This window comes from Equus caballus, chromosome 1 (assembly GCF_041296265.1).
Source record: "Equus caballus isolate H_3958 breed thoroughbred chromosome 1, TB-T2T, whole genome shotgun sequence".
Classification (NCBI taxonomy): Eukaryota; Metazoa; Chordata; class Mammalia; order Perissodactyla; family Equidae; genus Equus; species Equus caballus.
Window position 1 is genome coordinate 33,544,703 of NC_091684.1, and position 18,569 is coordinate 33,563,271.

The window sequence follows — 18,569 nt, forward strand, 5'->3', positions numbered from 1 at the left end:
TATTTACGCAAAATGCGTAGCCAGGTGCCTGGGACTTGAGAGGTGCTCAAGGAGTGCAGCTCCTCCACTTCCTCCTCTCCACCTCCAGGAATTATATTATCCAGCGTTGAAAGTGCGTTGTCCACCTCTGGACTGGAACTCCACAGCTGTTCAACAGCTGCACAGAAACACAATTAAGGAGGACAGGAAGGAATAAGCCTGCCGCAGCCCATTAAAATTCTGCCTCTGGTTGGGTTGTGCACAGTACCCACAGTGCAACAAGAGATCTTCCTGGGCTTTTTAAGGAGGATGATGACAGCACTCCTTCACCCACCACGCCTCCCACCCATCAAGCTGGCTAGATCCATAGTCTGCAGTCCCTCAGATGACCCTGGCGTGTTTGAAGAAGATGACGTCAAGTCTAGGCCAATCCCTCCACTCTGTATTACAGCAGCAGACAAGCAGGTCTGTAAGCACCCAGGGCAAGCCTGGGGAGAAAGGAGACCCCGAAGGTGAGCTGGGGCGGGCTCTTCTAGCCTGTCCCTCCAGCCTTCAGATCTGTCCCTCCAGGACACTGTCAGGCGCCAACCTGGGTGCCTCTTGTTTTTGTCTGAATTAAAGACAAGACAGTTGTGTCAATCTCAGCTTCCCCTTTAATCACAACGCCCCCCCTTCCACCACCCCCAGAAAAGGAGACCGCCCAAGCGGGAGAAAGGATCTGAGGGAAGCTCCAGCCTGCTGGCTTCAGCAGCAGGTTTATTTCCTGGCATTATGTGGCTCCCCTCAGCCCTGACGGTGAGATTTGTGCTTCCAGCTTTGGGGAGGGCACGAGGGCCCGAGAACTGCTCACTCAGCATCCCCCTGGCAGACTGTTAGGTCCGAGGAGCCTCCCTCCCCTGGAGATGAGAGCTCAGCATGCATTTCAGGGCTGATAATGGGATTAATGAAATGGAGTGTGTAACTGCTCCATGAATGAAGCTGTGACTGTTTTAGATAGAGCCTGATTATATGGCCAGAACCATATTCATAAAAGAGAATGGACCTTTCCCTTTCAGAACAGTCCCTAAGAGCTTTGTGCTGAAGCAAATAATAATGGAAGCTGGTCGCACCAGAGAACAAGGATCCCACAAACTTGGACGCAAAGCACCACTCAGCACAGAACCCCTGAACATCACTATGTCAGTGTATCTGAGTGTAACCGCTGAAACTAACTGTAGGCATTCTTTCTAGCCTGTCCCCAAACGCAGACCTTGATAGTGATTACCTGCAGCTCGCATTGAGCCCTTACCATGACAGGTGTCTGACATCAATTACCTGGCTCGATGGCCACCCCACCACCATGCAGCAGGAAGGCTCAGCGTGAGAGCAGCTTGGTCCAAGGCCTCAGTGAATGGCAGCGTTTATCTGGAGCATAAGTCTCCCTGACCCCAAACCCCTTGCTCTTAACCTTTGGGCTCTATCTGTGGTTCTCAAACTTCCCTGTGATTTCGAATCACCTAGGGAGCTTTTAAAAAAACTACGGATGCCTTGATGTCACTCCAGCCAATTGAGTCCCAATCTCAGGGCAGAGGGGCAAACACCAGAATTTTTTAAAAGCTCCCTATTTGATTCAAATGTGCAGCCAGGTTTGAGAACCATTGCACAGAATAATCCACAGTCTCCCTTTTCACCGGGGACTGCTCTTTATTCTTTGGAGATTGCTGCAGGCAAGGTACGAATTTGCCCATCACCCGTGGGGTCAGGGTTATGCAGATGGCTGGACTGTCAGAGGGTTTACTTCCAGTGTGGGAGTGACCAGTTGACTAATCGAAAATTCGCAGTTCCTCGCTTGAGAAGCCTGGGTCAGGCCTGGTTCTGTTTATGACACGGCGGTGCCTTCAGCTGGAAATGGAACATTGAATAGCTACAGCCGCTCCGCTTTTTCACAGAGGAGAGAGTCCACTCCCAGAGCCAGAGAATTTAAATGGACTTTATCCCCCAGCCCACCCCACCCCCAGCGTGTTAAATCCTTTCAGACGCCCCTGAGCTCCTCTTCAAATGCAGGACCCTTGGCCATAATAAATAATTACATCCTTCTATTTGGACTCTGATTCCAGATAGTAGTAATCCAAGAAAATCCAATAATGACAGTTGCATTAAGATGCTTCTTCCAGGCTAAGCAGAACATCTGTTTAGACATATTTTTAATCGGCAAATGCTTCCTGTGTTGAGTCCTCGGCAAATTAAATTTCTCACTGGACCGAAGGGGAAGCTGTCATTCAATAACCTATCTCTGGAAATTACACCCCAGTCTCTTTCCAGGTGCACTTAAGATTTTCCCATGCTGACTCGGCTGCACACTGGCCCTAACAAAACCAGGTCACAAGTGTATATAGTGCAGCTTGTCTGAGAAACATGGGGTGTCTTAGTGTTATTCCCTCAAATAAAGTATTTTTGCTGCTTCTCCAAAGGAGAGTTGGCGGCAGAGGAAAATTAAGAGACTTGTTGAAAACCATATGGGGAATGAATAACAAACTTCCACGTGCTACATCGCTGCCTGTGATTACTTAAGAGGTGGTGATTCTCAGGATTTAAACATTAAGGGCTTCAGGGCTGCCAACATTTTCGAGAGGTTTCCGCCACAGAATTGTTTGGACTGTTGGGCTGTTTATTTTTAGAATAGCTCATCCATACTTTAATTAATCCATTTAAAATACAAAAGCGCTGAATGCCTGCCACCAACCAGGCAGTGTGCTGGATGTGAATAGAGTGGCAAACAAGCCAGCCACAGTTCCTGCTCCCATGGAGCTTCCACTCTACTGGGGCAACTCACATTTGAAATCTGGATGCAGTTTGTCACCTAGGGCTGGGATAGCGAATTAGAATATATGTAGAGGCCAAACAGGTAATGTCAATGGGCAAAGCGGGCTGGACGGGACAATGCAGAGGGGGAGAGAGATTCCGGCAACCAGGAAAACATGTGCCCTGAGTACGGGGAGCAGGTGCTGCTTAACTCCACTGGGTTGTAAATGATGGAAGATGGGGCTGCTGTTGCCAGATTTTTTCTGTTTTTAAAGAAAAACTAGAAAATCTGGATTCTTATGTGAAATCCCTTGATTTTTAAAAGTTGGCTTCTAAGGTGAGATTTTTAAAAAAACACAATGTGGGCCAAAAGTGTCCAGGCCAAACAAAACACATCTGTGGATTGGCTTTATCCTGAGAGCTGCAAGTGTGTAACTTCTGATCTAGAAATTCTAATAGTAAAACAATTATTTTCAGGTTTAAAAAAAAATGTATTACGTGCCAACTTTCTGGTTCCGGCAATATGACCAACTGAACCAGTAGGGACCCCCTTATAAAAACACAGAAATGCTGAAAAAAGTATAATCTTCCTCCCACCCCAAATTAAAACTACAGAGTTAAGCACAAAGGAAAGAAAGGAAATTGCCATGATCGGAAGAGAATAGGGAACATAAACCCATAGAACTAAGCTCCAGATGGTGGCAAGACCATGCAGAGGCCACTGAAACTGAGGTGGGATTTGGGGCCTCGGGGCTGGTGTTTTAATGCCCATGTAACAGCTATATAGGTGCAGGAGATGTGGTCTTGGTCCTGTGTGAGGCAGAAAGTGGAGAGTAAGATCTTGCATAAAATGAACACCTTCAAAGTACTTCCTAATCGTTAAAAAAAAAAGGAAAAATTCTGGCCAGTGGCTAAGAGGAGTGGCAAGAAATCTTGCTATCTTTCCTAGGCTCTGAGTGGAGATAAAAAAATACCTACTATGAGAAACTGAATCCCAAAGCCTGTTCCTCATGCAAGTATAAGTTCTTAAGTTTCCTATTTATGGAAACTGTAAACTTAGAAATTAGCATAAAAATTGATCTAGGACCCACAGGATCCCAAGAGTCCTAAAAAGATGAAAAACAAGGTCACACTCATGATTGAGGGCATATGGGACTCTTGTTGAAAGGAAGATTCTCCCTTATAAATGAACTTTAAATAAAAACATTAGAAACACAAAAAGTTAATCCATGAAAAAGAATCAGCAGATACAATAAATGGAGAATTAGTATCCCAAGATGTAGAAATAATAGGACAATCTGAAGGAGATTAAATAAATATACATAAAATGGCTAAACAGCCAATGGAAGAATTTGAAACTATAAAGGCATAAAAACAACAATACAAAAAAAAGAAGAGGCAGATTTAGAGCCACTAAATAGGGTTTCTAGAAATGACAACTGTATTTATTGAAATTGGAATGTGATAAATAATATATTGAACTCAACTGAAGAGAGAATTAGTGAAATAGAAAATAATTCTGAGAAAACCATACAGATTTCACCACTGAGAGATAAAGAGACAGAAAATGTGGAAAAAGGTGAAGAGATATGGAGGATGAAGTGAGACTGTTCAACGTGTAATCAATAGGAATTCTAGAAGATGAGAGAACTCCCACAGAGAGACTGGGAAAGTGAAGGCAATAGTCAAACAGATAAGGAATTAGGCTTTTCCAGAATTGAAGGAGGGTGTGAAATTTCAAGAATCGTACTGAGTCTCAAGCAGAGAATTCAAACAAATCCACATCTAGACAATTATAATGATGCTGAGGAACACCAAAGACAAAGAGCAAAAGAAGGAAAATAGAGCAAAAGATAAGACAGATAACAGGTGAAGGAATGACTATTAAACTAGAAGGATACCTCCCACTGGCAACAATGAAGCCCAGAAAACATTGGAATTCTGTCTTTCAAGTGCTGAGGGGAAAATATCTGTCAACTTTGAATTCTATACATTCCCAGCTAAATTTTGTTCCTAGAGTGAGGATAAAATAAACTGAGTGAAGATAAATAAAGAGTGAAGATAAAATAAACTGAGAGAGTTTATTAGCATCATGAAAGGATAATAAAGGATGCATTTCCAGGAGAGACATTTGGGATGCAAGAAGTAGCAGTGAGCAAGGAAATGGCTGAACATGAAGATAGATATAAATCTGTATTGTAAACAAATGAATCGTCAATAATGGTGACTACTTTGGCATCTTAAACGCAAGTAAACAATAACATGAAAAGTTGGAGAGTCTGTTTACAAATGAAAAATTTTTTTTTCCTTTGGTGAGGAATATTGGCCCTGGACTAACATCTGTGCCAATCTTCCTCTATTTTGTATGTGGGACACTGCCACAGCATGGCTTGATGAGCGGTGTGTAGGTCTGCACCCAGGATCTGACCCATAAACTCGGGCCACCAAAGCAGAGCATGCAAACTTAACCACTACACCACTGAGCTGGCCCCATGAAAATATTTTAAGATCTTTGCATTCTCAGAATGAGAATGGAGATTCTGATTTCTTTAGATTTATCTTCTAGCTCACTAATTCTTTATACTTTGTTCAGTATAAGTATTAAAGATTAAAGGCAATGTTAAAGAATAGAAATGAAATAATGTAAATAAAAAGTAAATGTAGAAAAATGTCTTAATCCAACAGAAAGCAGTAAAGGAGAAAAAAAAAAGCAATGAAAAAATAGCAAAAAGAAAGCACAAAGACAAAAAAAGGAAGGAAATAAACCCAAGTATATCAGTTATAAAATAAGTGTAATTCATCTGTTAAAAGAGAGATTCTCAGGCCAGCCCCAGTGGCCTGGGGTTAAGTTTGGCATACTCCTCTTCAGTAGCCTGGGTTCGGTTCCCGGGGGTGGACCTACACCACTTTTCTGTCAGTGGCCATGCTGTGGTGGTGGCTTACATACAAAAAGACGAAGATTGGCAACAGATGTTAGCTCAGGGCGAATCTTCCTCAGCAAAAAAAAGAGATGCAAAAATACTCAACAAAATATTAGCAAATCAAACCCAACAATGTATAGAAAAAATTATACACCATAATCAAGTGGAATTTATTCCAAGTACACAAGGCTGGATCAATGTAATCTTACCATATCTACAAACTAAGAAGGAAAAATCCTATGCTCACATCAATTGCAGAAAAAGCATTTAATGTAATCTAAAATCTATTTACAATAAAAACTCAGCAAGTTAGGAATAAAAAGAAATTATCTTAACTTGATAAAAAGCATCTCCCAAAAAACCTACAGCTTATATCATACTTAATGGTGAAAGACTGAATGCTTTCCCTCTAAGATCAGGAACAAGACAAAGATATGTGCTCTCATGCTCTTATTCAACATAGTTCTGAAGTTATAGACACTGCAATGAGGCAAAAAAAAAAAAAAAAAAATTTAAAGGCATACACATTGGAAAGGAAGAAATAAAACTCTCCCTATTTCCAAACCACATGTTTATCTATGTAGATGATCGAAAGGAATCTAAACAAACAAGCAAAAACCTCCTAGAATTAATAAATGAGTTTAGCAAGATGGCAGAATACAAGACCAAAACACAAAAATTGCTTACCTTTCTATATATCAACAATAAACATGTAGAAACCAAAATTAAACACACAATACCATTTATAATCACTCAAAGAAATGAAATACTTAGATATACACCCCCCAAAATGTACAATATTTGTATGCTGAAAATTACACGATGTTGATGAAAGAAATCAAGAAAGAACTACATAAATGGAGAGACATACCATGTCCATGGATTGGAAGACTCAGTATAGTAAAGATGCCAGTTCTCTCCAAACTGATCTATAGGTTTAATGTAATTTCTATCAAAATCCCAGCATGGTTTTTTAGGCATAGACAAGCTTTTTCTAAAATTTATATGGAAACATATTTAAAACAATCATGGGAAAGCAGTGTAAAGTGAGAGTAATCACTCTACCCAACATTAAGGCTTACTATATAACTATAGTAATTAAGACTGTGTCATACTAGCAGAAAGATAAACACATAGATCAATGGAACAGAATAGAGAACCCAATAATAAACCCAATTACTGAATGACCCAGCAATTCCTCTCTTGGGTATTTATCTCAGACAAATAAAAACTTATCTTCACACAAACGCCTGTACATGAATGTTTGTAACAGCTTTGTCTGTAATACTAGGAAACAACCCAGATGTCCTTCAACAGGTGAATGGTTAAACTGTGGTACATACATACCATGGAATATTACTCAGCAATAAAAAGGAACTATTGATACGTGCAATAACTTGGATGAATCTCCAGAGAATTGTGCTGAGTGAGAAAAGCCAAAGCTTCCCCAAAGGTTATATACTGTAGGATTCAATTTATATCATATTCTTCAAGTGATAATAACATTTTCAAAATGGAGAACAGATTAGTGGTTGAGAGTTTAGGGATGGTTTAGGGGAGAGAGGAAAGGAGATGGTTGTGATTATAAAATGGCAACATGAGGGATCCTTATGGCGATGGAACGGTTCCCCATCTTGAATGTGGTGGTGGATGCACAAACCTACACACGTGATAAAATTGTATAAAACTACACATACACACACGAGTATACATGAAACTGGGGAAATCTGAATCAGATCAGTGGATTGTTTTAATGTCCATATCCCACTTGATATTGTACTATAGTTTTGTAAAATGTTACTATTGAGGAAAACTGAGTAAAGGGTACACAAAATCTCTCTTTATTATTTCTTACAACTGCATGTGAATCTACAGTCGTCTCAATAAAAATTTCAATTTATAAACATTATTTTATATGCAGTAAATATATATATATATATATATATATATATACATATATACATATATATATATATTGAACCTCAACATTATGACCATTGCAAAACTTGTTGCATTGTTTGTTGTGGGAAATGTAATTTACTCACAGAATAATATCTGTTGGATGACTCATTTAAAAAAATAATTACACAAAAAGATTAAAAATAAATGAATGGAAAGAAGCTATATGAAGGAAACACTAAGCAAAATAAAACTGGTATAGCAATATTAATATCAGCCAAAATAATCTTTATTGTGGATGAACATTAGTGCAGATCAAGAGGGTCATTGATGATAAAGGAAATAATTCACCTGGAGCATTTAACAATTCTTAACTTGTATTACTTAACCAACATAGCCTTGAACAACATAAAGAAAAAATTAAGAATAAAGGGGAAAATGGCAATTCAAAATCTTAGTTTTCAAGGTTGTGTAAAGCACTTTTCTCAGAAACTGATACACCAAGGAGCCAAAAATATTTGTAGGCAGAATATTTGAACAACATATGTAGCACCCTTCAACCATCAATCATGGAAATTGATGCACATTAATTCAAGGACATATGGAACATTTATAAAAACCAATCATGTACTTTTGTAAAAAAGGCTCAAGATACCAAAGAATTGATACCTTGGAGCATAAGCCAGCCATCTATGGCCAGGAGGCCAAATCCAGCCTGCCATCTGTTCTCAAAAATAAAGCATTATTGGAACACAGCCATACTCATTCATTTACATATTGTTTGTGGCTGCCTTCACACTACAATGGCAGTGTTGGGTAGTTGCAACAAAAACTATATTAACCCCCAAATTTAAAATATTTACTATCTGGCCTTTTACAGAAAAAGTTTGCTGACCCCTGCCTTGGAAAATAGGTCCTTGGAACACAAAGCAATGTTAGAGATCAATACCACATACAGAGACAAATGTTTAGAAATTAATAATCTCTCTTCTAAATAATTCAAGGATCAAAGAAGAAAGTCTAAATGGGATGCACAGAATATATTAATGTCTAACATTGAAATGTGCATGTCAAAAGATGGGAACTCAGAGAAATTTTAGCCTTAAAATGTTAATGTTAGAATGTAAGAAAGGTTGAAAATTAATGTGCCACACATTCAACTCAAGAAGCTCAAAAAGGATGGCCAATTGATTTGTTATGAGAGTGCTGAGACACTTCCACAGGAGAAAAACTAGTCTTCTCAACAAATGGTGCTATAACAACTGGATATCTACATGCAAAAGAATGAAATTGGTCCCCTACCTCACACCATATATAAAAATTACCTCAAAAATAATCAGAGACCTAAATATAAGAGCTAAAACTATAGAACTCTAGACAAAAAGTTTTGTGAGGTTGGATTAGGCTATAATTTCTTAGATACAACACAAAAAGCACAAGCAACAAAAGAAAAAATGGATAAATTGGGCTTCGCCAAAATTAAAAACTTTTGTGCTTCAAAGGACACTGTCATAAAAATGAGAAAACAAGCTACAGCATAGGAGAAAATATTTGCAAATCATATATCAGATAAGGGTCTGGTCTCCAAAACGTAAAAGAATAACACAACAATAAAAAGATATGTAAATCAATTAAGAAATGGACAAAGGATTTGAATGGGCATTTCTCCAAAGAAGATACAAATGACTAAGTGCATGAAGAGATGTTAGCATAATTAATCATTAGGGAAATGCAAATCAAAACCACGATGATAGGCCACTTGGCACCCATTTGGATGGCTATAATCAAAAAGATTGACAATAACAAGTGTTGATGAGGATATGGAGACACTGGACCCTGACGCATTGCTATTGAAAACAAAATGGTGCAGCAGCTTTGGAAAACAGTCTGGTACAGGCACATGCTTCATTTTATTGCACCTTGCAGGTACTGCAAGTCTGTCAGCGCCATTTTTCCAACAGCATTTGCTGTTGGACTTAGTGTCTCTGTGTCACATTTTGGTAATTCCCATAATATTTCAAACTTTTTCATTATTATTGTATTTGTTATGGTGATCTGTGATCAGTGAACTTTGATGTTACTATTGTAATTTGGGGGTGGGGGTGCATCACAAACTGTGCCCATAGAAGACAACAAACTTAGTTGGTAAATATTGTCTGTGTTCTGACCGCTTCACTGACCAGCCATTCCCCAGTCTCTCCCTCTCCTCAGGCCTCTCTCTTCCCTGAGACACAACAATATTGAAATTAGGCCAATCAATAACCCTACACTGGCCTCTATGTGTTCAAGTGGAAGGAAGAGTTGCACACCTCTCACTTTAATAAAGCTGGAAATGACTAAGTTTAGTGAGGAGGGCATGTTGAAAGCTGAGGTAGACTGAAAACTAGGCTTTTTGAGCCAGTCAGCCAAGTTGTGAATGCAAAGGAAAAGTTCTTGAAGGAATTTAAAAGTGCTACTCCAGTGAACACACAAATGATAAGAAAGCAAAACGGCCTTATTGCTGATATGGAGAAAGTTTTAGTGGTCTGGATAGAAGATCAAGCCAGCCACAACATTCCCTTAAGCCAAAGCCTAATCCAGAGGAAGGCCCTAACTCTCTTCAATTCTGTGAAGGCTGAGAGAGGTGAGGAAGCTGCAGAAGAAAAGTTTGAAAATAACCGAGGTTGGTTAATGAAGCTTAAGGAAAGAAGCCGTCTCCGTAACATAAAAGTGCAAGGGGAAGCAGCAAGTGCTGATGTAGAAGCTGCAGCAAGTTATCCAGAAGATCTAGCTAAGATAACTAATGAAGGTGGCTACACTGAACAACAGACTTTCAGTGTAGATGAAACTGCCTTATATTGGAAGAAGATGCCATCTAGGCCTTTCATAGCTAGAGAGGAGAAGTCAATGCCTGGCTTCAAAGCTTCAAAGGACAGGCTGACTCTCTTGTTAGGGGCTAATGCAGCTGGTGACTTTAGGTTGAAGCCAATGTTCATTTACCATTCTGAAAATCCTAGGGCTGTTGTGAATTATGCTAAATCGACTCTGCCCGTGCTCTATAAATGGATCAATGAAGCCTAGATGACAGCACATCTGTTTACAACATGGTTTACTGAGTATTTTAAGCCCACTGTTGAGACCTACTTCTCAGAAAAAAAAGGTTCCTTCCAAAATATTACTGCTAGTTGACAATACACCTGGTCAACCAAGAGCTCTGATGGAGATGTACAACGAGATTAATGTTTTCATGCCTGTTAATACAACATCCATTCTACAGCCCATGGATCAAGGAGTAATTTCGACTTTCAAGTCTCGTTATTTAAGAAATACATTTCATAAGGCCATAGCTGCCACAGATAGTGATTCCTCTGATGGCTCTGGGCAGAGTAAATTGAAAATCTTCTGGAAGGGATTCAGCATTCTAGATGACATTAAGAACATTTGTAATTCATGGGAAGAGGTCAAAATATCAACATTACCAGGAGTTTGAAAGAAATCAATTGCAACCCTCATAGTTGACTTTGAGGGTCTCAAGACTTCGGTGGAGGAAGTAACTTACAGATGTGGTAGAAATAGCAAGAGAACTGGAATTAGAAGTGGAGCTGGATAATGTGACTGAATGACTGCAATCTCATGATAAAACTTTAACAGATGAGAAGTTGCTTCTTATGGATGAGCAAAGAGAGTAGTTTCTTGAGATGGAATCTACTCCTGGTGAAGATGCCGTGAAGATTGTTGAAATGACAACAAAGGGTTTGGAACACTAAATAAACTTAGTTGATAAAGCAGCAACAGAGTTTGAGAGGACTGACTTTGAAAGAAGTTCTACTGTGCATAAAATGCTATCAAACAGTATCATATGCTACAGAGAAATCGTTTGTGAAAGGAAGAGTCAATCTATGTGGCAAACTTCATTGCTGTCTTATTTTAAGAAATTGCCACAGCCACCCCAGTCTTCAGCAACCACCACTCTGATCAGTCAGCAGCCATAACGTTGAGGCTGTTCCCTTCACCAGCAAAAATATTATGACTTGCTAAAGGCTCAGATGAGGGTTGGCATTTTTAGCAATAAAATATTTTTTGGATAAGGTATGTACTCTGTTTTTTTAATGCATAATGCTATTACACGCTTATAGACTACAGTATAGTGTAAACATAACTTTTATATGCACTGAGAAGCCAAAAAATTCATGTGACTTGCTTTATTGCAATATTCAATTTATTGCAGTGGTCTGGAACTGAACCAACAACATCTTCGAAGTATGTCTGTGGTTCTTCAAAAGGTTAAACACGGAGTTACAATATGACCCAACAATTCCACTCTTTGGTATATACCCAAGCAAACTGAAAACATATGCCCACACAAAAATGCGTACATTGATGTTCATAACAGCATTATTCACAATAGCCAAAAAGTGGAAACAACCCAAATGTCCATCAACTGAGGAATGGATAAACAAAATGTGGTATATCCATGCAGTGGACTATCATTCAGCCACAAAATGTAATGAAGTACTGATTAATGCTGCAACATGGATAAACCTTGAAAAAATGCTAAATGAAAAAAGCCAGACACAAAAGGCCACGTGTTACATGATTCCCTTTATATGAAATGTCCAGGATAGGCAAATCCATAGAAACAGAAAGTAGAATACTAGTTGCCAAGGACTGGGAGGAAGGAGAAATGGGCGGCGACTCCTCACGGACACAGGATTTCTTTTTTGGGGTGATGAAAATGTGCAATTCTATCATAGTGTTGGTTGCACAACTGTGTGAATATACTAAGACCCACTAAATTGTACACTTTAAAAGGGCGATGATTACAGTGTGTGAATTACATCTCAATTTTTTTAAAAGAAAGAAAAGAAGCTAGAAAGGAAACAGCATAAAATAAAGGAAAATAGAGGGAAGTAGTAAAATTGGTGAAATAATGAAAAATGAAAAGAATCAACAAAACAAAAAGCTGATTTTTAGGGAAAAAATATAAAAACTAAAGAGAAAATGATCCAAATGAAGACAATGAGGGATTTTAAGCAAGTGGACTCAAAACAAAACGTTAAATTGTCTGAATGGTGAGTAAAATGAATGTGGATTCAATTATTTGGTTGCAGCCCACCTGTCTATCTCTGCTATTTCCAGGGGCCATACCTGGACACAGAACCTTAAGGAGACCCTCCACTGCTTTCCCACGTTCCTTTCTTAAAGGTCCAGATGTGCCGAGAGACTGGGAAGAGCTGGTGGATTTTATGAGGCTCTGCTTTCTCCAGGGGTTTACCTTACAAAGAGTTTGTTTTCCTAGCATCACAGACTGCTTCACTTTATCTGTCCTACTGACCAAATTATTTTCAAAATTTGCAACATTGACAATGTTTGGTCAAGGCAGGGGATGGACTCACTTTGTTCCCTCAAATGTTCGAGGCTCTGAGAAGAGAGCACACCCCATCTCGGCTTCATTGTAAAGGACTGTGAATTGTCTAGGCCCTCTCGATTCTGTGGCCCTCAGGCTGCCCTTGAGCCCCTTGGGGCCTCGTTCAAGGCCTCCGACAAGCCAGGCCCACTCCCATCATATACCCGGTACACTTACTACAGTTGCTCTTGCCCCAACTGGAAAACTATCATCCAGGGGTTCAAAACCCTGAACAGACCAAATAGCCCCTTTAGAATATGTGTTTTTAACACCCCCTTTTGTGGATTCGTGGATAATACAATCTGAACTGTAGCTCACAGGAGCAATTAAAGGCAAAGTAAATGGCAGTATGACTCTCTTGCAGATGGCAAGGGGAATGTCATGCTTCCGCAGAGCCCTGGGACCTCGAGTGCCAGAGCTGAGACCTTCTCTCCCCGGGTTCGAAGAGCTACAACCTCAAGGACAGAGAGGATATGGCCTGGAGGGGTCATCCCCTACGTCATCGGAGGGAACTTCACTGGTCAGTAGCCCCACATGAGGCCTGCTTTGGGGATGGATGTTTTGTCTCCCTAGGTTAACAGAGTCCTCCCAGGAAGGACTCAGGTGGGATGGAGCAGAAGCTGGGGCCACAGCAGTCCTATCTGCTAATGTTCCCGCATGCCTACAGGGTCTAGTGCACTAGGCCTGGGGAAACTGCAGTATCTTTTGGGGCCAAGTCTTCAAAGGTGGTGACCTGGTCCCCAAGCTTTCATGCAGGGGGTTACATATGACCCTGGTCTTGAAGGATAGACAGAGTTTGCACAGTGGCTGTGTGAGCAAAGCCCTCCAGCCAGAAGGAAGAGTGTGAGTAGCTACACACTGTGGCTCACCAGTCGTCTGCGTGGATGAGCGCTCTGCACCACCCCTCATCCCCAGCAGTACTCTGTACGGTAACCAGTGTGGGCCAGTAGATGTGGTCCAATCCTGGCTGCAGCACTTACCAGCACTACGCCCTGGGGAAGTTACTTAACCTCTCTCTGCCTCAGTTCTCTCTTGTGTAAATGCAGATGATAATATTTTCTACCCCATAGGGTTGTTCTGAGAATTAAATGAGTTAATTTGGATAAAGCACTTAGAATAGTGCCTGGCACATAATAATTAGTAATTGTTTGCTATTGGTATTATTATCTTTAAGATATATGTCATGCAGGGGTTTCCCATCCCACTAATGACACCGAGAGCCCTGACGGTGGCCTCTGACGCCCTCTGTCCGGGCAGCCTTTCTCCTGGCCTTTGACCCGCCTCCTCCTCAGTGCCTGGCACTGGCCTTTCCAGTCAGCTTTCTTTTCTGGAACATGTCACCTCATTGCCCCCTTTGCACACTTGCGCTTGCCCTTCTCTCTGCCTAGACTGCTCTTTCCCCAGATCTTCTCTTGGCTGGCTTCTTCTTCTCATGGGAGTCTCAGATGGAATGTCATGTCCACAGAAAGGCCTTATTCAACTCCCTTCTCGCCCTCCAGCTCTTCTCTCTCCCGGCACCCTGCTTTATAGTCTTTACAGCACTCCCTGTTACCTGAAATTATTTTACCTGTATTTAAAAAAAATTTTTTGTCTCTGCCCAAGCACTGTAGGATCTGTTTTCCCGTCTTGTTTTCATTCCTATATCTCCAACACCTAGAAGTAGGACTCATAGTAGACACTCAACAGTTATGCTCAGCAGGCTTCTGACCAATATTAGTTGAATGCTTGAAAGAATAACCACAAGGAGCTGCCTTTTCTGGGCTCTCAATGCTGACGGCATTTATGAGCCCATCTCCTCTCTGTGGCTCTGTGACTTCTACTATGAGAGCTGGTAGATGAAGCAGACGTTCTAATGACTTGCCAAAGCCACTGAAAACCGCTGATGGGTAAAGGAACTGTGAACACCTTGACAACAGGGACCTGGAACCTGGAAGAGAGCATGGAGGCCTCCAGGCCACCCCCCTTCCTCTCTCTTTTCCTGGCGGCATTCATGCTGTTCGTTCCCTTTCACTCCCTTGGCATTAACCCAGGGCCCCCTAGTACCAGATACTTAATTAGGTGCTGACGATAAAAAGATGCCTAAGACTTCACTCTGCCCTCAAGGGGCTCCCAATCCTAACAGGAGAGAAAGATGTGTGCCTAAAGAATTGATATGTAAAATTATAATCAGCTATTAACTTTTGTTCTTTGGTATCTTAAGTGTTCTTTCAGATCTGGTGTGCTTTTCTGACCAAAGATATTTATAACCTTCATCAAAATTAACTAATTTTATATAAAGAACTTCCTTTACACAGAGATTTTATGTTATTCTGTAATTAGTAGGATTGCTATTTTGGTGAGTGATTGAGCTATAAACAATTTGCACAAAATGTGTCAAGATATCCAAAAAACGGACAGCTAAGTTACTCTTTATTCTGTATGTATGTTTTTGGGGACAACAATATGACACCACACTCACATCTTCTAGACTATGATGGGAGTCTCGCCAGTGGGATTTTTTTGTTTTTTGCAACAAGGTCATTCTAGAACTCAGAGCCCACACCAATCATCCTCTGAATTTCCCAAACAACTATTTTTCCAGTTCCTTCTCGTTGCTTCTAGCAAAATCAAAATAGTCTTCTTTATTTCAGATTGATAGATTTTGAAAAGAATACTTATTGACTATACATAACTATCAGCCTAGAGTTTACAACTTCTTTATTCTTGGTCCCAGACAATTTACTTATTGTTTTATTATTCAACAAATTTCTACTCAAGGGAATATGAAGACAGGTTCAGAGAAGGTGTGAAGTTCATCGTTGTGAAAGGCCTTGTAGAAAATTTTGCTCAAGGTCCCCCAGCAAACACTGACCCCTCATGCAAAAGTAGCATGAATGTATGTGCCAATAGAGTTTTGAGAGAATAAGGGAATACTCTCCTATAGGTATAAAATAAAATAAGGGGGTGGCATGCAGTGCAGGTGAGCTACTTCAAAAACCTGAAATTTCCAAGTTGAATAACCTGGGTAAGATTTTACGAGTTTAGAAAAGTACTTTCAATTCAAAGGAGAAGTTGGGAAACCCAGGATATTTTGAAAATCTATTTTTACCCTCGCTTCCAATTCACAAACTCCTACTTTCTAAGTTTTGGTACCTCAGGAAAGTTATATTGTATTCTTAGCAAAGGAAATCCTTTTTCCTAGTGCATTTCTATTCTGGGTCACCTGAACAGGCTTTTTTTGATCGTTGGGACAAGCTTTGTCATAAGCCAGCATGACTTAAAGCATCTAAGGAAGAAATAGACCCATGAGTGAAGTGATGAGCTCTTTCCTCGTCATTTCAGGAAGCCAGAGGGCCATTTTTAAGCAGGCCATGAGACACTGGGAGAAGCACACCTGTGTGACCTTCATAGAGAGGACCAACGAAGAAAGCTTTATTAAGTTCAGTTACAGAACCTGTGGGTAAGTAAGCAAGAGCAAGGTTGCCTCAGCGGAATCAGAGGCAGACAAATCAGGTGACTTGTGAGTCTTGAATTTTCTCTGTAAAATCACTATTTCCAACGAGCTGTGAGATATAGGAATCCAGAGTTGTCAGAAACATCCCTTGCCCTCAGTGAACTCACAATCCAGTGACAAAGTAGGTGGGTCAAGAGGAGACAAAGGGTCTGGATCTCCTGTCATGGGAGCAGTTGAAGGAATTGGGGTGTTTCATATGGAGAAGTGGTTCTGAATCAATTTGGGGTCAGTGACCCCACTGGGAATCTGATGAAGCTATAGGCTCCCTTGTGATGGATGTACATATATGCAAAATTCTGCGTGTAATTCTGTGGGCTCCATGGGCTTACAGACTTCCTCCAGAAAGCATAACAAATAATAAGACAACTGGATTGTGACTAAACTTATCTGTTATGCCAATAAATGTGAGTGTGGTGTACTCTCCTACTGAAAGAAAAAGGTTGCCATATTGATTCAAAAACTTGGACCCAAGTATGTGCTGTTTACATAAAATGACTACTGAAGAAAATGACCCAGAAAGGTTTAAAAGGAAAGGAAAGAAGGCATACAGGCAAATGCTAACAGAAAGAAAGCGGAGGTCACAATTTTAGTTAGAGACAAGGCCTTTTGTGTTTTGTTTTTAAAGTCAGAAAGTGTTAAAAAAAAAAAAAAAAAAAGGTGAGACACTTTATAATGAGAAAGGGTACAAACTATGGTGAGAATATAACCCTCATAAATCTTTATGCAGCAAATAGCATAGCATTAAGAGTCATAAAACAAGCCCCAGGGAATTCAAGGGGAAATCGACAGAAACACCAGCAGCAGGAGACTTTATTTCATTTCTGTCAACCCAAGTAGATCAATGTCAAATTGACCAAAAAGCAAGTAGAGATTTATAGAGCATGGGAAACATATAATTAACGGAGTTGATCCTAGGGGTCTATCAGATTCTGTAACCTGATGACGCGTCTTTTTTTTTAAAGTGCCTGTAGAACATTTATAGACATTGTCCATCTATTAAGCATTAAGAAGACCTCAATGAATTCTAAAAGGCAGAAATAGCATTAAAATATTCCCTGATTGCAAAGCAATGAAACTGGACATAATAACATAATAACAAAAAATAGAATAAACACCCCTTCATTGCTTGGTAAGTTAAAAGCTCCCCCTTTTTACAACTCTTAGGTCATAAAGAATCAGGATTAAAATTACAAGCTGTCTAGATAATGAAAGCCCTACGGTTCAAAATTAAAGAGCTGTAGTTGAAGCCATGTCCAGAAGAAAACCCACAGCCTCAAATGTCCACATCAAGAATTAAGAATGACAATTAAATATTCAATTCAAAGAAGTTAGCAAAATAAATACATAAAAAACACCACCTCAACAAAAGAAACCCAATGAGAGCGCAAGAAAGTCAACAAGTTAACATAGAACTAATAAATTGAAGAGTGAATTCTTTAAACAAACAAACAAAAAACTATAAATTCCTTACTTGTTAGTCCAACTAAAGCAAAAAAGTGACTGCAGAAATATACAAAATCAGAAATGAGAAAGGAGGAAATAGCCATAGATTCAGCAGAATCATAAAGAGTTTTTGCAAAACTCTAGGGCAAGAAATGTGGAAATCTGGATAATGTGAATGACTTCAAGGTGAGTATAAAGTGCTGGCACACACCAGTAACTTTGAAAGAAATGGAAAAATTGAGGAGAAATCTCTCTCCCCTAAAGCATCCAATCCAGAGTTTCACAGATGAATTCTTTCAAACCTTCAAGAAAGAGATTATTTTGGTACTATTTAAGCTTTTTAGAGGCTAGAGAAAGAAGAACACTTCCTTATAAATTAGTTTTAAGGAACTGTCATGACATTGCTACCCTAAAATGAAAAAGATGGCATCAAAAAAAGAGAGAAGTATAGATTCATCTAACTTATGAATAGCCTTGCAAAATCCTAACTAAAATGTTAGCACATAGAACTCAGCAATACCGGAGTAGAAGAGGTGGCTGCCAAGAAATTTGGTCTAAGGAATACATGACTAGTTCAACAATAGGAAATCTATTTGTGTGACTCACTGTATTGACAGGTCAAAGGAGAGAAGCCATATTCATATCTCAACAGATGCTTAAAAAGCAT

At 39.8% G+C, this 18,569-nt stretch overlaps 1 protein-coding gene across 1 annotated transcript in view; it reads left to right on the forward strand.

The window, feature by feature from the left end:
* TLL2 (tolloid like 2) overlaps window positions 1-18,569 on the forward strand; it is a 133,081-nt gene that overhangs the window by 63,542 nt on the left and 50,970 nt on the right. The window contains exons 4-5 of the mRNA XM_001500497.7: window positions 13,331-13,486; window positions 16,288-16,405. Coding sequence (XP_001500547.2) covers window positions 13,331-13,486; window positions 16,288-16,405 — 274 coding nt within the window. The remainder of the gene's footprint in view (window positions 1-13,330; window positions 13,487-16,287; window positions 16,406-18,569) is intronic.